The 21,950-nt window shown below is 47.4% G+C and overlaps 1 protein-coding gene across 4 annotated transcripts in view; it reads right to left on the reverse strand.

The window, feature by feature from the left end:
• Positions 1-2,594: 2,594 nt before the first annotated feature.
• LOC111148924 (platelet derived growth factor receptor alpha) overlaps positions 2,595-21,950 on the reverse strand; it is a 40,214-nt gene continuing 20,858 nt past the window's right edge. For 3 of the 4 annotated variants that reach the window (XM_022505719.1, XM_022505721.1, XM_022505718.1), the window contains exons 10-23: positions 21,248-21,441; positions 20,441-20,535; positions 20,098-20,230; positions 17,851-17,955; positions 17,343-17,453; positions 16,968-17,121; positions 15,912-16,078; positions 13,511-13,626; positions 13,076-13,198; positions 12,215-12,326; positions 10,833-10,932; positions 10,605-10,710; positions 8,650-8,891; positions 2,595-3,475 (exon numbers count right to left, since the gene is read on the reverse strand). In XM_022505719.1, the coding sequence (XP_022361427.1) occupies positions 3,328-3,475; positions 8,650-8,891; positions 10,605-10,710; positions 10,833-10,932; positions 12,215-12,326; positions 13,076-13,198; positions 13,511-13,626; positions 15,912-16,078; positions 16,968-17,121; positions 17,343-17,453; positions 17,851-17,955; positions 20,098-20,230; positions 20,441-20,535; positions 21,248-21,441 (1,906 nt within the window). In that variant the 3' untranslated portion in view covers positions 2,595-3,327. Of the gene's footprint in view, positions 3,476-4,014; positions 4,156-8,649; positions 8,892-10,604; positions 10,711-10,832; positions 10,933-12,214; positions 12,327-13,075; positions 13,199-13,510; positions 13,627-15,911; positions 16,079-16,967; positions 17,122-17,342; positions 17,454-17,850; positions 17,956-20,097; positions 20,231-20,440; positions 20,536-21,247; positions 21,442-21,950 lie in introns of those variants that run through there. The other variant, XM_022505720.1, reaches the window with a different exon arrangement.

Below are 21,950 nucleotides of genomic sequence, written 5' to 3' on the forward strand. Positions count from 1 at the left end.
GAAAGATAGAAGATGCATTTCTGCCTCTGGGAACCAGCACGGGGACAGGGAAGAGGTTAGAATGAAAAAACTCTGTCATCTTTTGTATTACACCTATGTACCATGTTTGAATGTTGTAGACAGTAAACGCAGTCGTGTACTTCTGCAGGGGAAAAGTACCATGCAATACGACGCTTTTAACAGTAGGATCAAAGATGAGCCACGTACCCGTCATCTTTAAGACAAATCCTGAGTCTGAAAACTAACCAGCTCAAATAATGTTTCAATCTTAAATTTCCTATTGGTTTCATCGAAACCCTATTATGGAGTCCCACTGAAATGTTGCTAACAAAGCAAATTGCACAGGATGGCTTTAATTTCTGGGATTCAGCTGAAGATCAAAATGCTAGAACCTCAGCATAACTTTAAATTATATATATCATTTATTGAAATATAAAGATCTTCATTTACACGTTTTAAAACAAAAACACAAATGGGGCATTTTGTAATACATTTTTTTTTTTTTATCAGTAGACCCTATTGAGTTACCTCTCACACATTCGCCACACCACTATTTTGGAAACACTGACGTATTTTTCTCTTTATTTTTCTAAAATATAAATTTTGGACATTCAAAAGTGCAAGAGTCAATGTGCCTGTGGGGAATATCACAGTCAAAAAAATATAAACCAAGGCAGTGATACAGCTCTGTCATAAATGTTTTGGCAGTATTCTCCAAGTCTACATAGAAATACATATATACATATTGATGTATAACATCATTTTATCTCACGTCCCTCTTCATAAAAATAGGACCATTTGTACAGATCGGCAGACCACATTTTAAGGACATCATCGACCATTTTAAAAAGTCACAAATTGTGTTTCTCAGGCCAGCTTTGATTGTCTTCATAAAAATAGAAAGCAGGGAGGATTGGCCAATTTTCATCTGGGGACTTTGCAGGAGGCCAAAAAGGAAACAAATCTTAATACACCGAAAACACGGTAAAAAATTAAAAAAAAAATGCAGTCACACACAAACTCAGGTGGGAGTATTCATTAGGACTGGAACGTACTCATCTGAGAATTTTCATCCAGTCTCATGATGTCATGCAGAACTCCAAGGAACATCAAAATGCAAAGCACCGGCAAAAGGCGGCTGTACAACAGACAGGGAGCGATCAACAGAATGCTTGAGCCGTGATTCTAGAAACACGAATGTATTTCAAGTCTAATTGGCTCTACAGAACCTAGTCAGATTTTCTGTTTTTAATTGGCCAATCTGGCTCAGTCTTCACACTCAGTATGAAAATGGGGGAGAAGAAAAGTTGGAGCTTGCATTGAGAGTGCACCCGTGGGGAGTCAAGGACCTTGTTTGTTACCGCTGCTGCGTCTTCCATCACCTGCCAGGAGCACGCGCCGTGATTGCACTAATCACAGCCCAGGTTTTTTTCACACGGTGTCAGCTATTAAGCGCTACTGCAAAGAATGCCAATGAACCCACACCAATCAGTCTGACAGTCTGGATGGATGTGACTATCTGTCCTGCCGTCTCACCCCACAATTTTGGCAAAACTTAAAACATCTTTTTTTTCACCCAAATATCAACCTGGTTACGCAGAGACTTGGGACACTGAATTGCGTCATTTTCATGCATGCCACGGGGGGGCAGGTCCAGCTGCCTCATGCAGCTGGAAGCAGTGTCTTTACTCCTAGAAGACCTGCCAAACCAAGGTTTGGCTCTCTTCGCCTCAGCTAAGACTGGGAAGTTAAACGAAAGGAAGCAATTGCTGGATGGAGGGCACTGAATGTCACTGACCCAGAGCCAAGGATTTAAACTGTAGGCTTCTGGCATGGCTGACTTCTAGCCCAGTTCCAAATTTCAAATGATCTGTTTCCCATGGCAACTTCCTGGAACCTAAGCAGGTGTTTCCCAAACCTGGCTCATCAGAACAGCCAAGGAATTTATAAAAATACAGGTTCCTGCTCCTGGCCAGACTCGGTAATTCACCCAATTGGGGTGGGGACCTAGAATTTGGTGATCCTGGTTGCCATTACATCTGGGAACCAAGGACCTAAGCTAACACATACGCCTGTGCGTTCTCCCAGTTTCGAACTATTTCTCTGTGGGGAAGGAGATGAACCAAAGAGAGCCATAGTCAAGGCATCCTTCTGACTCTTCTAGGGTTTGTAAAATTTTAAAAAAATATAGACGCTGGGATGCACCAGAGTCACCAGGCATGAAAATGGCCTCTGCAAATTCAGTCTTTTTTGCTGATGATTGTATTTTCCACTGGGTAATAACATGAGAAGTCACGTTAGGCACGGGCTTATGCCTTCATATTGAGAACATTGCGGATTTAGGGGTTTTGTTTCTTTCAAATCCCATCACTTCAGAGGGCGATTAATTTTTTTAGTACAATGGATTAGGGAACCTATTCAGTCCACACTTTAAAACACTTGACTTCCTGGAAGACACTACTTTTACTCTGTTCTCTATGTTCAACTAAATTTAATCCACTAAAGCTATTACCATATTTTCTAGAGAAACATCGGTTATTTGATATAAATGTCAAAAACTGTCAAACTTGTTGCCTACTTAGTAAGAATTTTTTAATTGTGCTTTCTCTATAGGGAAAACGTGTTACACATGACACATTTAGCATTACTGATAACAGTAGTATTATAAACGTAGATTACTATATGAAATGAGTTGGTGGGCTTCTAAATGACCCAAATCTAGTAAACAAGATTGGTTAATTGTTATTCTTTATCTCTTTAACATTTAAAAAAAAAAGTGAACTACTATAGTACCTGTACCTTTTAAGGTTCAAAAGTGGTTTTGCATGTACTTCACAGAGGAGCTCAACAGCAGCTGATACCAGTTTTCAAGCAGAAGTACATGGATGGGACGAGTGGTCTCTTCAGAAGTCCAGAGAAGACAGTTAACACAAACCTAAACACGTCCTCCGTTAGACCTATTTACATAATTACAATGCTGGAGTTTTCTCACAATCGAAGTTGTTGTGTCTGTTGGAATCTCACCAAATGCCCTTGAAACGTGGAGTTCGCCTTCCGTGGCCTATCGCTTCCTTGTCCATCCATCTCCAGAGTTCACACGCTGCTGAGATGCTACTGAATCACGGCCAAGAGGCAAGGCCGACGAAGTCCATCTCGAAATCTCCCATTCAGCCATAGTGAGCAGGCTCCCTGAGGCCCTCGGCTGGGAACTTCTCTTGACGCCTCATCCAAGTCCTCCTCCCAAACTTCGGCATTGCAATAAAGTGGTTTGCTTAAAGGGATCCAAAGTGGCTCCAGGAGTGGAAGGTCCCCGCCGAAATCTCACAGTCACAGGAAGCTGTCCTCTACCAGGTCTGAGGAGTCTATGCCAATGTCGTCCATCATGTCGATGTCCTCGATGGTTTCGTCCTCTCTCTTGATGAAGGTAGAGCTGCTGGAACCTGTCTCGATAGCGCTCTCTTCAGAGGTCTGCGAGCTGGACGAGGGAGAGGATGGGAAAGGTTAAGCCCACGTGCAGACCCATGAGACTGGGGTTGGGTGGCTAGGGTGGTCCCCCAAAGGGAAAGGAGCTCTTCCTGCACGATCTTTTGGCTTTCAACCTCGGGCCATCTGATCTGGCAAGATTCTACTGCCAAGCCAGGCAGCTACTCATCACGCCACAGTGGGCCCCGGGGCAAAACCGAGATCGCCAGGTCATCTCCACACATTGGCCCTCCTCCTGTCAAATCTTCCTGCAGAGCTGCTAACAAGCTGTGACCATTTCTACGCTCCCTACTCAGTCCTAGTGGAAAAGAAAGCAAGCAGTGCCCGATCAGAAGACAATGAGGGAAGGAAAAGGACAGAGGGAAGAAATCAGCTGCGAACTATAGCCAGGCCAGTCACTTGCTGTCCCTGAAATTTCCCCAGTGTCCAAACAGTGTTCTCGGGATCTGAATCCATGCCCTGGGAATGCCTTCCTCCCTTTCCTCTTTACACCCTCCCCCCACTTCCCCCAGCCTAGTCTGGAAGTCCCCGTGAAGGTTCTTTACCCTCTAGAGGAGAGGCTGAAAAGGACTGTTCTAGAGTTGGAAAGCTGTAGGTCTGGAATCGTCCACCACGCAGCAGCTGTCAGAGTCCCACCAGTCACTTAACCCCCTGAGCTTGTTGTTCCCTGGCCTACAGAAAGGGATGACAACAGTACCTGATGAGATTCCTGTTGTCAGGGTGAATGAAGGTAATAACCATAAAGCACTGAGAACAGTACCTAGAACATACTAAGTCTCAATAAATATTAGCTATTATTATTACTGTTATTACTCAAACTCCTACCTGAAAAGGCCCTGAATAGTAGAAGATATCATGGAGGGTGCCTGGGTGGCTCAGTCATTAGGTGTCTGCCTTCGGCTCAGGTCATGATCCCAGGATTCTGGGATCCAGCCTCGCACTGAGCTCCCTGCTCAGAGGGAAACCTGCTTCTCCTTCTCCCACTCCCCACCCCCTGCTGTGTTCCCTCTCTGTGTCTGTCAAATAAATCAATAAAATCTTAAAAAAAAAGAAGATATCAGGAAATGGTTAATTTTCTTACATGTGATCATGCGGTTATGATTTTATAGGAGTATCCTTTTTTTTTTAAGATTTTAGTTATCTATCTGATGGAGTGCGTGTAGGTATGAGTGTGGGGGTGGGTAGGACAGAGGCAGAGAGGGAGAAGCAGGCTCCCCACTGAGCAGGGAGCCCAACATGGGGCTCAATCCCAGGACCCTGGTATCATAACCTGAGCTGAAGGCACACGCTTAACCCAATGAGCCACCCAGGCACCCTGAGAGCATCCTTATTCTCAGGGAGGTGTTTGCTGGAGTTTCTAATGCTTTAGCAAAAAAAGAAAAAGTATAGGTATATATGTGTCTGTGGTACATATACATCACATATGATACGTAGTCTATATTACATATATACATACAATAGGCATTAAGTATACATTATATACTTAGAGAGAAACCAAATGTTAACAACTACTAAAGCTGAGCAATAGATGTAATCTCTCAATTTTTCTGGACATTTACAATTGGTCACGAAGAGTTTTCGAAAAATAATGCTCCCTAGTCTCTAGCCTGTCATGGTTCCCTGTCTGTCTACCTGTCTCTGAACCCCTACTGCCTTATCATTCTCTTGCCTGGAATTGCAACAGATCTACCTGTGTCTTTTTGCCCCCCCCCACCCCTGACAGGTTATGTGCTGATAGGCAGGCCCATCCGCTCTCCCCGCGAGGCTCCAGCAGCATGCTGGACACAGGACGTAAGCCTCACTATGGACTGGCCAGCTAGAGCAGGGAGGGAGGCGTGCGCACGCACGCGCACACACACACCCCTGCAGTGGCTCTCAACCCTGCCAGCTGTTTTCTTCCATCAGGACCAGGCTTGACAACTGCCTCACCCCCCTCCTCTCCAGGTCAGTTCCGTTTCCAAACAGAGAACTGAGCCTGGCCGGTAGGAGCCCATGGGAAAACAGTCTGCTGCCCTCCACCCCAAGGCCACTCTAGCCCAGAGAGCTCTTAGAGCCTGCGGGGTCCCCAAACTGAGGTTTCCTTTCACAACCCCACAGACTGGGCCCTTCCTCTGTCTCTGTTCCGCATTTGTACGCCACCCCACCCCCAACTGATACCCTGGTCCGGGAGCCTCCTGCTGAAACCCAGTCCATTGGGGCTGGTCTTGATAATCCCATCGTCCTGACAACCCTTCTCCCTGGGAGGCCAGACAGATCTGCTTCCTGGAGCCCCCGCCAGTAGCTGGAGGCCTGAGTCAACCTTTGGATACGGACCCCAACCCAATGAGGACCTGCCTTTATGAGACTTCTTTGGACACTGTGATTCAGACTAATGGCCCCTCCAGGGGGGACTCGATAGCTGAGTCCCGCAGTGGAGTCACCCCACCATGCACTGACGCTCCTGGGCTTAGCCCGCTCCTCTCTGCCGCTGCATCTCACAGACAGAAGGCAGGGATGGCCATGGAGGAACCTAACTTCAGGGAGACTCAGCCCCACATCATCCTGGCTGTGTGCCAGGCTTCATGGCGGACCTAGATCTGATGACTGGGCTTACTTCTGATTCCCTTCTTACCGACGGAGCACCCCAACACCCTCTACAGCAAGCAAGGCCCAGTCTTTCTCATGCCCACTCCCCTCCCAAGGCCAAGCCTCCTGAGCCCAAGGAGGGGATTCCACAGGACCACTAAGCCTTCCTAGACCCAGAACATCCCAACTCCAGCATCCCTACTCCCATGACCAACGGAACTGTATACTCCACCCCCCAAATTTACATGTTGAGGCCCTAATCCCCATTGTGATTTTATTTGGAGATAAGGCTTCTTAGGAGGTAATTAAGGTTAAATGAGGTCATTAAAGTGGAGCCCTCACCCAAATGGGGTGGGGTCCTTGTAAGAGGAAGAGACACCCGCAAAGCACACACAGAAAAAGACCACGTGAGGACACATTAAGACAACGGCCATCTGCAAGCCAAGGAGAGAGTCTTCAGAAAAAACCCAACCTGCCAACACCTTGATCTTGGACTTCCAGCCTCCTGAACCGTGAGAAAACAGATTTCTATTGTTTAACCCCCAAATCTATGATAGTGTGTCAGCAGTCCAAGCTGACCAAGACGCTCCCTGTGCTCAGCCCACCTGTCAGAGCCACAGTTTCACCTGACCTGGGGTGTTGGGACATACTTTTTACAATTCGCAAATCAAACGTTACCACCCTTGCCAAAGTTCTGATTATCTAGGATGACAACTAGCTATCAGCTAAAATTAGTCTCTCCATGTAATAGATGTCAAATTCTGCAGTGCAGTCTTGTGTACCCCCAGAAAAGTTCTGGGCAATTTACCTATGTTACTTATCAATACAACTTCCTAACTCAACTTAGAAGCAAGACCTTTTTATAACTTAAATATTATTCAGAGTCCCCGACAGACAAAATAACCAAAATGGATGGCAGATCCGGGGTCAAGTGCTACCACAGATAACCCAAAGCTCAGGGAAACACTTTGCTATAAGAATATGAACGAAAAGAAGAATATGAGCTTTGTCCTCAGAAAAGGTAAATCAGGGCACTCTGCCCAAACTCTCCTATTCTCATAGCACATTTCGAAAACAAAAGAACCCAACTATACTTCTTAAATTACCTGACTCATACCAATAGCAAAGGATGCTAAAATCACAAGGCTCCCCAAACTAATGATGCTGCGTGCTTCTGCCTAAGTAACTGTACGTAGCAAACCAAATGACAGAGGAAAAAGGGACAGGAGTCTCCTGAATGAAGAGGGGGTGGAAAAGGGAGAGAGAGATTCATACGAAACTTGGACCTGGAACCCAGGACCACTATGATCATTTTCTCCTGCCTCTGTTCAAGGGCTATGCAAAGACCATGAGGAACTGGGACGCAGTTCCCTATTTGGGACTCTGTAAACTAATGGCTTTAGTCCTAGCTGGGTGTTAGCATCACCTTGTTCATTGATCAGTGGATCCAGGTGATGATCGCTGGTGGCCATTAATGTCATAGAAGGGGAGACAGCTGGACAGTACGTAGTTCCCAATGGCCGCACACACCAGCAGCTTTGAAGCATGCTTGCCCAAACTCTAACCTGAGCCACATCAAGGCTCTAGACTACCAGTTGACAGCAAATACAAGAGACAAAGCACGTGGTAAGACACACTACAGGATGCACTCCGCGACATTCAGAACGTGGGAACATTACAGACAAATGCTCCAGTTTCTTCACAAATACCGTGCAAGGTGGTAAACACGGGCAGGACAAACATACAGAAACATAGCAACTAAATGCCATGTGTCACTCTTGTTTGGTTCTCAGAACAAAACAAATGCAAAAGCGTATTTATGAGAGAATCGGGGAAATTTGAACACATGTGATCCTTTTAACAATTTATTGTCAATGGGTGGGAGAGCAAGATAATGATACTGCAGTTCTTTTTGATAACTTAGTAACTCCAGCTGTTTTTTAAAATAAAGCCTGTATCTTTTAGAGGCACCATAATGGGAGTATTTATGGAGGAAATGATAGGATGTCTGGGATTTCCTTCAAGACAATCCAGGAAGAGGAGAAACAGCTCTTTGGGCAGTCTGGCCATGAGATCATAGATGCTCAAGCTGAGCGAGAGAACTGACAGTTCACTAGTCGCCTTGAATGGAGCAGGTCAGAAATCTTCCATGATAACCAAGTTAAAAAGAAGAGTAAATCAGCCAGGAGGTGCCTGGGCCAGGTTCCCAGAGATTCTAACCTGCTGGTCTGGGTCAAGTATGCAGATCAATTTTCAAGTCTCCCCAGGTACAGCTGGGGTTAAGATCCACTGGAACTATCAGTATGGAATAGCCCAGTCTAGCCTCTCTCAGCTCTCTCCCCAGTCCCAGGACCCATGCCAGAAACAGCGGAGGCTTCCAGTATCTCGAGAATCAGGGCTGCAGTGACTGATCAAACTACCTGGGGACTCGGGTCAGAGACTCTCCCCCTTCCCACTCTCACCTCGCCCAGCCCCATAGGGCCGCATTAGGATTGTCTAGGAGGTGTTTACAAAAGCCGAGCCTGGGGCCTCTGCAGCAGGGGGCGAGCCTCACCAGCAGGTGCTCTGGGGAGCGGGGCGGGTCTCTCCCAGAAGCCCTACCTGTGTCTGTTCCTCTTGCCCAGGTCTTCCTCCTCAGGGACGGGGTCAATGTCGGGCAGGGGGATGATGTAGCCGCTGTCCGCACTCAGCCTCTGCTCATCCACGCTGCCCTCCCAGTCCTTCAGCTTGTCCTCCTCGTTTTTGTAGGTGACGCCGATGTAGGCGTTGTCTGCGTCCACGCGCATGCGCGCCACGGCGGGGTGGTCGCTCTTCAGAAAGTCCAGGTGAATCTTCTCGTAACTCTGCGGACATGCATTTCACACGGTTAGCCACGTGCCACGGACCGAACTGCAGAAAGGACACTCAGAACTTAACTCCCATTTAACCATGTGTGTCTCCAAGCTCCCTCAAAGTTACAGGATTTAGACAACTAAGAGTCTGATGTCAACCGTCCACGGGTGTGGGCCATGGAGAAAGGGCCACCAATGACAGGGTCATCCTGCAGGAGAGATCTCTCATCACCTTAAGATACAATGAGCCCGCTCTCTGAGTCGGTAGCTAGGACTGTGTCCCCCAACCATCCCCCCAACTCACACACCCACTCCCTTCTCTGAGACTAGCAGGGACCCTTCTGGTCCTCATTACAGTCTCTCTCCAGGGCTTGGATGCATCCCAGTAAGAGGTGACAAGTACTTCCACGGGGAGCACCATCCCTGGAAACTTCCTGATCCCTAAATGCTGGAGAAAGATATCTAACTCCAAACTCACAGACCTTTGATTGAAAAAGACCCCATTTTCAGCAACAGTTCTAGTCTCTTCGCACCAACATGTCCTACATACCCCAGACAGAACTCCTTTGACGGACCTATCTTAATTTCCTTCTGCCTCCTCACTGCCTCACTTCTAGGAGTTGTAATGGGCAATGAAATAATCAAAAGACAAAAGTATTTAACTCTCAGTTCAGCATGCAACCTCCTAACATGGCTCCTCTTTGAGGAGCAACAACAAATATGAAAACTACACAGAGTGACTCATCTGACTCGCAGAAATGCAGTTTATAATGCAACTGCGTCTGTGGTTCCCTCCCAGCGTCTCAGCAGAAAGTTGTTCCATTCATTAACATATCCTGCTTGGTTCCATGAAATTACATTTGTTCCTCTGAACAATGCTTCCTATTGCACACACACAAAAAAAACCAGCTGGAGCCCCAGATAACAGCTGAGGTTGTTCCTTCTAGTCAGCTGGTAAAAGCCAATTTCACATGGATTTAAGTGCATTCAAATGAGTGACAAAATGGCTGTAGATGCCCCGAGACTTCTGACTGCACAGTAGCATCTGGAGAATATAGTGCTTACAGGTGTTGCACACTTAAGATGAAAGGGGAGCCCTGCAGAAAGGGGAGGGTTTTCAGACATCACTGCTACTAGGGGCCTGGGGAGCGTTCCAGGATAAGCCAGGCCACCGGATCAAACAATCTTTTTCCTCCTCTGAAAATGTCCCTTTAAAACAGTGCTGAAAGGTGCCTGGGTGGTTCAGTGGGTTAAGCCTCTGCCTTCGGCTCAGGTCATGATCTCAGGGTCTTGGGATCGAGTCCCGCATAGGGCTCTCTGCTCCGCAGGGAGCCTGCTTCCTCCCCTCTCTCTCTGCCTACCTCTCTGCCTACTTGTGATCTCTGTCAAATAAATAAATATAATATTTAAAACAGTGCTGAAAACAAACTGAGGGTTTGGGAAGGGAGGGGCATGGGGGGTGGGGTGAGCCTGATGATAGGTATTAAGGAGAGCACGTGTTGCATGGAGCACTGGGTATGGTGCATTAACAATGAATCCTGGAACACTGAACAAATATTAAATTTTTAAAAAATATATACATAAAATCTTTTGAAAATAAAAAAAATAAAGATAAAATAAAAACAAAACAGTGCTAAGCAGTGCTGCTTGCCACAGAACCACCAGCTACTGACGTCTTCCCTTTGCCAGTTCCTTTCCACCCAACTTGAAGGGGCCCAGACCAACCTTCTTGTACTGTCCAGGCAGCAGATTCTCCACAATCTCACTCAGGTGGTAGAAGGAGGGTCTCTTCTCTGGCTCACTGTGCCAGCACTTCACCATGATCTCGTAGCTGCGGGAGCACACAACCAGAGTGGGCCTGCGGAGCAGTGTCAGGGCACCCCTGCCACCCACAGACCGCCCCCCACCCCCCGGGCATGAACACAAGGCCCCCAAGCTAGGGAGGGGGCTCACACTTCACTGGTGGCGTGGTCCGGCTTGGCCATCCGGTACCCGCTCTTTATCTTATTGTAGAAAGTCGAATCCACCATCATGCCGGGGTACGGTGTGCCGCCTGAAAACCGAGGGAAACCACCAGGGTTAGCCAGCGCATGGGACACTGCCGAAACTCCCAGGGTGACACAGAACCTACAGAGAACGCCTGGGGATCCCCACTTGAAGTTCTGGTTCTTTCAAGGAAATTAAGTGTGATCGTCTCTTTGACTTCACAGGCTTCCGCAAACCTTGAACGTAACTAGGACTGAACGTTGGTCAAGTCCAGACACCCGAGGCACAAATTCTACATCTTTAGAAAGAGCACAAATGTGTTTCTCAATGTATCTGACTCCGGGGTCTACATACACAAAGCAAAATAGAGAATCAAGAGAAAATTCGGAACGATGGAAGGAAAAATTATTTTCACCAAAATATTCAAGTTAACTAGAGCCAAAGTCAAAGCTGGGACTTAAAATATCTAGATTAATTCTCTGCTTTTAATAGACTGTAAGACTCCATGAAGCCGCCCACTGGGATGACCCACAGTGACATCCAAGCAGGGAGAACAGGGATTGAAAAAGAGGACGAAGAAGGGAGGAATTCCTTTCCTACAGTTCAGGAAACATTTTATTTACTGTGTATGGCCAAGTTCAGATCAAGCTTAGCTTCCTCTCTAAAGCCTTCCAAAACTACCGCAGGGCTCCCTTCTTTCTTCCCATTACAAGTTGAAACTGTTTATTGCCACGTGGAGGTCTTGCCTCTCCAAAGGAGCTAAGGTCAGTGTCACAAATCCCTCCTCCCTCCTCCCTCAGGGCCCTCGCCTGGCAGTACAGGGTACCTGTATTATTTGGGACCTGGTGACCGACTCACTCAATGACCGGATGGTCCCTCTCCTCTCCCAGAGCGATGACCAGGAAGGCTAGTCACTCCCATGCCCTCAGCATACTCCTTTTCACCTGAGCCTCGATCACCATGAAGCCACAGAGGCGACTGTCCGCCAGTGAACCTACTTAACCCACAGTCCCACTCGAAAAAGCAGCTGGGGATTGGGTGTTCTAAGAACACTTCCAGTGGGAGAAAGTCACTCTGGCACAGCCCAGGGGTGAAAGTGCAGTCCCCCAAGACTCCCCGCTCAGTCCGCGTGGGTGTACACCAGCCACCGCAACCGTGCAACTCGTCATTCAAAGCAGCGGCCGCACCCTTGACTCACAGCAGGCATCTTAGCATCGTTTACACCCTGGAGCTCGGAAACCAGTGTTTCCCTTCCAATTTTAGTATACGTGCTGCCGAAGGAGCACCAGCGTTTCCCTTCCAGTGCTGTTGCAAAACCACCCAAATGAGCAGAGAGGTCAAGCCCGTACCAAGGGAAAAGATCTCCCAGAGCAGAATGCCGTAAGACCAGACGTCACTCAGCGTGGTGTAGAGATTGTCGAAGATGCTCTCGGGGGCCATCCACTTCACGGGGAGGAAGGTCTGCATGGGGAGAGGGAGGAAGTTAAACCCAGCGTCCCCGCTGATGACCCACAGCAGCAGAAATAATAGGGCTTCTCTTTGGACTAATAATAACTCTCACTAACAACCTTGCCCAGGAAATCTTTGTTTCTTGTTCGGCACTCTGCTCCCCACACTCTTCTGAGCCTGGCATCTAGTAGGTGCTCAATAAATATCTAATAAAGGACAGATGGTTGATGTCACCTCTCATGTCCTCCCAATGGAAAGCACCCAAAAGTATTAACCCTGAATGTTCACCCAAAGCATAGGAGCCTTAAATGCCATCTGCAGATCTGACAAAAGTCAGAGCTGCTCTCTCTGGAAATGAATGCATGTACACAGGCATGTAGGAGTAGTAGCTAACACTTGCTGAGTGCTCGTTGTGTACCAGGCACAGTTCTAAGCATCTGACATTTAAGTCACTGAATCACCACGGCAATCCAGGAGACAGGTATTATCAGGTCACTGCTACTGACAGGGGAAACCAGGGTACAGAACAGGCAAGAAACTTGTCCCCAGTCTCCAGGCTACTAAGTGCTCAAGCCAGTAGTTGCGCCCAGGCCATCTGGCTACAGAGCCTACGCTGTGCACGCTGATTCCCTGGAGCCCGTTCCTGGGTTTCACGGACTCCATGTTAAAAATGCAGACCCTGAGTGGCCAGAAGCAACATCTAGTTCTAGAGACTGAGTGAAGAAAGACGAGCATGCCCAGTGAGCGGAGGGAGCACGTACGCTGCCTTTAGACACGTAGTTGGAATCATGCATGATGTCTCTGGCCAGACCAAAGTCACAGATCTTCACGATTTTCCCTTGCGCCAGGAGGACATTTCGAGCAGCCAGGTCCCGGTGGACACACTGCATGGGAAGGGAAAAACAACAGTCTGTCCATCTGTCCCTAGATAATGTCAGCCCTACGTGACTGGCCGCCTACAGTGGTGCCAGGAGCTGCGTTGCACACTTCACGGAGGGTGTCCCAGCACAGAGAGGTCACCTCCTCCAGGCTCTCCTCCCAGCCAATCCCAAGACGGAGAAAGTTCTCTAGAACAGGGTAGATACCTGATGATACCAGACTCCCCACTATGCTTCAGGGAAAAGGAAGAGAGAAGCAGCCATTGCCACCAGCCTCTTGGAGATCTACAGAGAACTCTGTTCCACGAACACACTCACATTTTTTGAAGCCAAAAATTCCATTCCTCGCGCAACTTGATAGGTAAAGCTCAACAAATCCAACAAAGTAAGGCCTTCTGAGTTGTCGTCCGAAAGGAGATTTTTGACTTCTGAGTCTGCAGAAAAGGAATGAAGGGAGTTGGCCTTAGAGGGAAGCATGAAACATCTCCCACCAGGACGCTCCCATGGGGCTGGGCCACTTGTCAGTGTTCGAAGGCTTGTCCAGAGAACAGATCTAAGATTTTTTTTTTTCCTATAGTGTTTCTGGACCTCATGGGTGGGTATGCAAGACACGCCAAGGTTCTACCATTAAAAAGAAATCTACCTGCAGAAATCTCTCTCTGGTTTACATACACATGTATCCATAAGGACCAGTCTAGTGGGTTCTCACACATCTTGTTGTTTGCGGTCCCTAATTTTTTTCAGCCTTAGTTAGCTAGTTACTTCAGCCACCTCTAACACACACACACACACACACACACACACTTGCAAAATCTTCCATGATGAATATACATGAGGGCCCTTTGAAAAAGTAGTTTCTAGGACCCCCCCCTTTTTTTCCCTCTTTTTAAAGCCACCTTCACAGTGTTTGGCTCATTTCCTAAATAAAATCCAGCCCCAGTCAGACCAGAGCTAACAGTCTTCAAAGGTCAGTCCCAAGGATTCTGCCTTTAGTTCCTTTTATAACTTGTCCACTTGCCCCAATCAGTCCCATCTGGAGGAGTCCCAGGGTTTTCGAGGAAGGAGGTAATCTAGGCCAGCCGTTCTCATTTCTTTTTAAAAATTTTCAGGCGAGTGAAGAGTAGCTGTAGCCATTCATGTTTTTCCAGCCAGCTAGGAGGCGGCCAGCACACAGAGGTCTGCCTGCCAGCGGGGCCCGGGCTGAGTATGAATCAGGTTCCCCTGACATCTGGAGCCAGGTCCAGCCTGGGAAGCAATGTAAACTATTTTTAACAACACGGGAGGGGAGAGGAAGCACTAGTTCCGATAACTCCCATTGGCTCATCTTTTAAAAGGGCTTGGAAGTGTACCCACTTGGCAAAAACAAGGGAGTGGAACTTGGAACCGCAGCAATGGAAAATACTCGTGTGTACCGAGCTTTGCAAAACAAGCACATTCTTTTTTAACAGATTGTACCTTTCACTTAAGAACCCTACAAGCATTCAGAGCATATCGATGATTTTCAAAATAATTTCCATGGCAGCTCAACACTTCTGTGCACTGACTAATGAGAGGGCTCAGGCCAGTAACAGTGAATCACAAGATACATCAACATCAGACCCAATAGTAGCGTCCTCCCAGCTCCAAGCCTGGGATTAGACAGGAACCTGGAGGGGCCTATGCACCCCCCCCCCCGCACAAGTGGGGTGGTCCATCTGCTATGGGCATCGGCTGGACTCCCTGGAGTTTATAAATCAATGCAATCCTGCCACATGTTCATTGTTTTGAAAGACGAGACAGACCTTCCTTCAAACAACAATAGAAATACCCAACATTCTCCGCAGAAAAATACAAAACCTCCAATTGTCTACTTTCCAGTGTCTACCACAAAGTGGATATTAACACAGCTCAAAGCAAGGGCTACTAACTCCTAGGTACTAGAGACTTAGAGAACTTGAAATTTTAAAAATAGTTATTAGGAACCAATAGAGGATAGCTAGCTTTCAATTTTGCCAATAGGGGCAGGGGGTGGGGGCGGGTGGAAATCAGTGATCACCATACTTTCATTAAAGAAAAAAAAAGACACATTAACACCAAAAAAAAAAAAAGCTAATCATATCATGATAAACCATTCTTTAAGAGGATTATGTTTAAAGTGTGAAAATACATTGAATTAATTGTTTATTCTTTTTTTCTTTTCAAGTCACAGGCCATGAGCTTCTGAAAGCACATCACAGACCCCTCCCTCCCACAGACACGCAGTTAGGGACCACAGGATGGCAGTTCCGCTCACCTTGCCTGCTCACCTTCCTCTGAGGTTTTGTTTTTTGTTTTTAGGAATTTTGGGGGTTTTTTGTTTTTGTTTTTGTTTTTTTAAGCAGACTCCACACCCAGCCTGGAGCCCAACACAGGGCTTGAACTCACAGCCCTGAGATCAAGACCAGGGTTGAGATCAAGAATCAGAGGCTTAACCGACTAAGCCACCCTGGCACCCCTTCCTCTGAGTATTTTAAGTGCAGGTTTCCACGGCTATCTGAAAATAGAGCACTCCTATGAGCGAAGAAGCAATTACTATTTTGTAAAACCCAAAAATCCTTTCCGAACTTCAGCATGTGAGAACACGTACCAGTGCAGGTCTTTCATAAAAGCTAAGTGGCAGAAACCCAGCTTGTAGAGAGCAGGGGAAATCTGGATCGTATTAAACCACCAGCAGACCCAAGAGTGCACAGTGACCATTTACCTAACACAGATTTCTTCTTGTATGAGGCTGGGCGATCATACAGTGATCTCTGGATGTCTGAGTACTTAGAAACCTCCTTCCTCTCCAGCATGGGGACGTACTGTGTGGTGTCAGCCTGCTTCATGTCCATGTAGTCCCCGTTGTTTTCAAAAGATAAAATAACGTAACTGTAACAACAGAAGAAGAAACCTTGTTCAGTGTCCTGCCCCCCCCCCAGGAGTGGTCATTTGACCTTCAGCAGATGACCAAGGGTTGACGGTAACCAAGGCAGTGCAGTAGGTAAGGGGGCAGCTCGGTGGCCAGGGGTGGGGAGTGGCACCAAGCAAAAGCAAAACCAACGTGCACCTCCCACGTGGGGCAGTCCAGTGGGTGAGACGAGCATGAACAGTAATCACACAAACACTTGGGTCATCTCCATTCATTGTGCCTGTCTTTATTCTTGCTCTGTTTTCCAACTCACCCACCACAAACCCAGGCCATACAACCCCAGGGCTTGGGCAGATGTTTCCTGCCCCTCAATAAATTCAGTGCCAATTTGGGGTCCATTGAGTAACTCAGTATAAAGTGAACTTGCGCTTTCTCATCTTACAGAACTGGAAATCCACACACAACTTGACAGCTCCTTGTATGTTCCTGCAGGTGGGATTACTACCACTGGCTTGACCTCTAGGCCCAGGCTCAGTAAGGGGCAGAATCCCGAAACTTGGAGGTCCTCGGGCAGTTTCTCACAAGATACCAGCAGGCAGCCTCCCTGGCCGGAGCCACATCTTACAGGCCTGAAGTGGACCGCACCTTAACAGCCAAATAGCTCCCAGAATGATTCCAATGATTCCAACTCTTGCCTCCATTCAAACCTCTCAGCAAGGCCTCCCCACATGATACCCAGTCCCAAACACCTGCAGGCAGAGATGTCCCAGCTGCGTCAGGGGGTGACGGGCAGAGCAGTGGGGCTCTAAGTCTTGCTGGGTCTGCAGACACGGATTCTATGGGGACACGGGCTGTCTCCAGCGTTGAGTGAGGCTTGTGACTGTCAGCAACGCGTAACTCTGCACCCACCTCCGTGTGCTGTCATCCGCAGGGTTCAATCCGAAAATGTCCAACTCCTTCTTCGGCTTCTCCGGGTGGCGGCTCAGGAAGCTATCCCTGTTCTTATGCAAATAGTTGACCAAATCCCCATAGAAGCAGTATTCGGTGATGATGTAAATAGGGCCTGTGGGAACCAAAAGCAGTTAAGCAATAGGCATGAAAATGAAGAACAGAAATGCCGTGAAATGCTATGTTTGCCCCGACACAAGATGATTCTCAAAAACGAGGAGCTTCCAATGATTCAGTGGAAGTCACGCAACTCCGTTCAGAGGACTTGTATTTGCTGGCATGTCTGGAGGTAGAGAGTAAGGACTTACATCCTCCCTCTCAGGTCAGGAAGCCTACCTGACTTGGTACAGGCTCCCAGCAAGTTCACAATGTTTAAATGTGGCCCCAGGTGAGTCATTATCTTCAGTTCCGACATGAGAGCTTGCTTCTCACTGGATCTGGCTGTGGCTGTTGAAAAATCAATCTCCCATCATTTCAAGCCATTTACCTCTCAGAAAAACCCAGTACCACGGCCAACCCCACGACCAGATAGCATTTTATTTACCGAGAGTCTAAAAGAGAAACACAGAGTAACTTGGTCTAGACTCTAATTAAATACCTAGTCTTCAAGGTAAAAAGAAGTCACCAAAAATGACAACTCCTGATTTTCCAACATACAGGCAACGAGAATAATCTAAATGACCCGGAAGAGAAAAGAGCCTAAAGACACAGAAAACCTAGAATCGGAAAAAAACAAGATCTGGTCCTTAATGTGGCACACACTGGCTGTGATTTTGAGCCATTCACTGGACTGACTTTGATTTAAAAAAATAAATAAATAATAATCCCAGGAAAGGGCACTTACGTTTCAGCATCTTCACGGCTACTTTCATGACAGGCTGGGAGCGGCTTAACCCATAGGCGGTTCCTTCAACCACTTTCCCAAACGCACCAGATCCCAGGATCCGACCTGCGAGCAATCAGAACCATTAACACAGGTGAAAGGTGGCGTCATCCCCTCGGTTTTATTCAGCACAGTCAGCGGTAGGCTTGCCCAAAGGCTCTGGGGCCAATGGGGAGGCGGGCAGGGAGGGAGGCTGGTTCCTCCAGGATGGAGTAAGCGTCATGATTCCTAAAGTCAGCATGTGAGACCACAACAGAGCCCAGCCACCACAACAGAGCCCAGCCCACAAAGAAGGAATCAGTACAATTGCTTTCATCAAATACCATTTGCAAGGGGAAGGGAACCTCGGGCAGGAGTGAGGAGGGCGTATCCCTCCCTGGAGTGAGCTTTCTGTCTCCCAGCTCCAGTGCAGGGCCAGTCTGCCGGCTCCGAGGCCCCCGTTTCCTGTAGCTCTCGCCCAAACCCCCTGCTTCTCTACCCTTCAGTTCTCCACATGCAAACAGAGACATCTTTTGCAGCATAAGTCCTTATCCACTGGAAAACCCTCAGTATCCGAGGCCTCATTGATTCCGAGGCGTGAAGAAGTGAACTTCGGGGCTGGTGTCCTTGCCGCCTGCTTGTGTGAAGGACCAGGAATGTCATAGGCTACTGCATCCCGGGAGCCACACTTGGCTCCGCGCTGGAGGTGATGTAAGTAAACAGCTGGGGAAGACTCGGCTCATAAGGGACTAGCAACCAGCAGTGCGTGTGCGCACGTGTGCATGTGGGAGACGGTGCCCAGCAACGTACGGCTGCCTTAGGGGAACACACAGGAGCAGAGACACACAGAAATGCCTCTTAGCATGTTAGGGGTGTCACCCTTTCCCCCCACATTTTACTACTTTAAGTTCCTCGGCTCTTTCTGTAAAATCGACAGAGGGGAGGGGTAATAGGGTGCGATTGGTGGGAGGGAGAGATGATAAAGCTTCATTTCCAGGTACAAGTAGTTGACATTGGAAGTAACCAGGACATCATGTTTGATTTCAGTTCAAGAAGACCTAAACTTTCTGCACTTTGGAATGAGACAACAGGTCTAGTGTGTTCCCAGTGACACAACCTCTAGTCTTTCACTTGTCTTTTTTTATTTTTTTTATTTAAATTCAATTTAGTTAATATATACTGTATTATTAGTTTCAGAGGTAGAATTTAGTGATTCATCAGTTGCAAATAACACCCAGTGCTCATTGTATCAAGTGCCCTCCTTAATTCCGATCACCCAATTACCCTATCCTCCCACCCACCTCCCCCCCGCAAACCTTGTTTTTTTTCTCATAGTTAAGAGTCTCTTATGGTTTGCCTCTTTCTCTGTTTTCATCTTATTTTCCCTTTGCTTCCCCCACCCCCCATGTTCATCTGCTTTTTGTCTTTGTCCTGTTTTCATTCATCCATGATGTGATTTAAAAAAGAAATTCCTTGAACTAATTCACGTACTTGGTCTCAACCCTAGACGGAAATAATCTGAAAAGTTTGTGGTAAATTGGCTTATTTTCACGTTTTGCTTTGGAAAGTACCTGTGTTTTTATATCCTATATACATTTCTAAAGAAGCATCTAATACATCCTCAGACTGGGCTAGATTAAAATACCCTGTGTGGTTGTCCTCATTCAATTCTTGTCTGTTCCTTTTCAGTCACATAAATTCATCTCATCAATTCGTGTCACTTCCAAAGCAAAGCCATCTCAATGACTATCTTTGGCAGGACATTCTCACATTCTCCTCTCCGCTTGTAAAATTTTCTTTAACCATAATCTGCTATAGAACAAGATTTTTATTTTTTTATGTTTTTATTTTTTTAAGATTTTTATTTATTTATTTGAGAGAGAGCACGAGCAGGGGGAAAGGGCAGAGGGACATGCAGACTCCCTGCCGAGGGTGGAGCCTGATGCGGGACTCGATCCCAGGACCCCGAGATCATGGTCTGAGCCGAAATCAGAGACGTTTACCTGACCGAGCCACCCAGGTGCCCCTGGAACGAGATTTTTTTTATAAAAACCACGGCAGTGATGCAATTCATTCATTTTCAAGACAGAAAAATATTTCTGAAAGCCAATTTCTATTGCCTAGCTCTTACTGAGCGGAAGTTCAGATCCCTAATTCCTGCACAAGGCTATAAAAGGTCATGTCCAAATCAAAGGGGAGTCTTGGGAGATCAGCCCAGGAGGCGCTTACCAAGCACGAGTCCATCTCTTGGAAACTCCCATCTCGAGTCGTAAGGCAGCTGCATTGGGTCCACATAAATATATTCATGTCCGTCAGGGCTGATGGATTCAATGACCCTCCAACGGATTTCATACCTGGGTTTCTACAAAAGAGCACGACAGGTAGCTGGTGAATTTCCAAAGTCCAGAGACACCAAAGCTTTACCGCAGCCAAGCGACCATAACACAGCAGGACTGCCACGTTCAACACATCCTTACGGAGCTCCTCCTCTGTGCCAAGCCCTGAACTAGGCTGCTATTCTTCTTGTTCTTACTGGCCTCAAGGGTTTTTGTTCTTGGAGAAAAATACCTACCTGTTTCCAAATGACAACCAGGACAATGAGTGAGACGATCACAATCACCAGCAGCACGAGGACCGCAGCGGCCACAGTGAGCTCGGATCGCAGTGCTGAAGGAGAAAAGGCTGTGTGAGGTAGAAATTTCCACAAACACGCAGGAGGGCGGGAAGGCGATGTGGTTGTTGTGTGGGTCGGAAACCTCTCCCTTCTGGGGGAAAAGCGCCAAGGCTGCCTGGCTCATTTTAAGGACGGGCGATACCGTCTCTCGATCATCTACATACATGACACTACCCCAGATCTTCCCTTGGAGAGAAAGGGAACAAAATTCCATCAGGGAAATACAGTACTTGTTCCAAAGGTGCCACAACGCTAACCTTCTAGACAGAACGTGGGCTGGAATGTAAAGACTGATAAATGGGACTGAAAGCCATGTAAGTTCAGTTTATTTTGAAAGGCTGCACTTTGTTTATATTATACTTAGGGCTTCGTTGATTTTTTTTTTTAAGAATGCAACCTGTCTTGACAGTTCAAAGGAGCAACAAGGCAGAAGATCCTCCTTCCCCATCATCCATCCCCACACTCCGACTACAGAGACCGACTAGCTATCCTGCTAGACAGGCAGAATGCCTCGGATGCCTCTTCAAGGTGCAGTTTGGGGTCAGAATCCGAAAAGGGTTCCCACGTGGAAGCCCAGAGAAGGCCCTTTAAAAGCATTCAGAGCTGAATTTCTGCCTTGGGACCTTCATTCCTTTCGGACCCCATCTGGGATTCAAGGTTCTGCCTGCGGGAGGAGGGGCTTGGTGGTGACTAAGAGCAACTCACTGGGCGCCACCAGCTTCAGCTCTCGGCTCTCAGCCCCAAGGAGGTTCTTGGCCAGACATCGGACAGCGATGGTTTCCTCCACTCTGGTGAATGTCACTCGTCCCTCCACAGTACTCCTGTCTCGGGGGTGGACCTCCGTGATGATGTTTGAGATATTGCTGGCCAAAATCGCCCATGAAGTTTCATTATTACACCTGGGGAGAAAAAAGACATTCATTTAGAACCAGTTATCAGGATAATGGAGGTGAGCAAAGCAGAGAGAATCATCGACGGTGGGAAGCCGTTCTGACCTCGCCTGCATCTGAGGTTGCTACAGGTGGATTTTCTTATTTTATGTGCGTATTAACATGAAACTCGTTTGCACAGACCCAACAGAGGATAACCTATATGCGGATAACTCGAAGTTAACTGCTGATGAAGCAGGCAAAGTAGAAAGTTCTGTCAAATGTAACTACCAATTCCAAGCCTTGAACCCATGAGCCAATGGATCCGATCTACTTCAAGAATGTTTAACTATCCCAACTGCCCAGCTCTTGGAAATGCCTGGATCCCTCCTCTTCTCCCCACCTGCACTGTCAAGAGCCCCTCAAGTGTCAGTAGGGTTGGAGTGATCCACTGGCTGAGTTATGAGACCTAGATTCCAGCCCCAGTCAAGATCCCAGTCCTGTCATTCTGCCCTAAGAAGGGGGAGGTCTAGGACTCT

The sequence above is a fragment of the Enhydra lutris genome, unplaced genomic scaffold (genome assembly GCF_002288905.1).
Source record: "Enhydra lutris kenyoni isolate GAN:26980312 unplaced genomic scaffold, ASM228890v2 scaffoldscaffold21, whole genome shotgun sequence".
Classification (NCBI taxonomy): domain Eukaryota; kingdom Metazoa; phylum Chordata; class Mammalia; order Carnivora; family Mustelidae; genus Enhydra; species Enhydra lutris.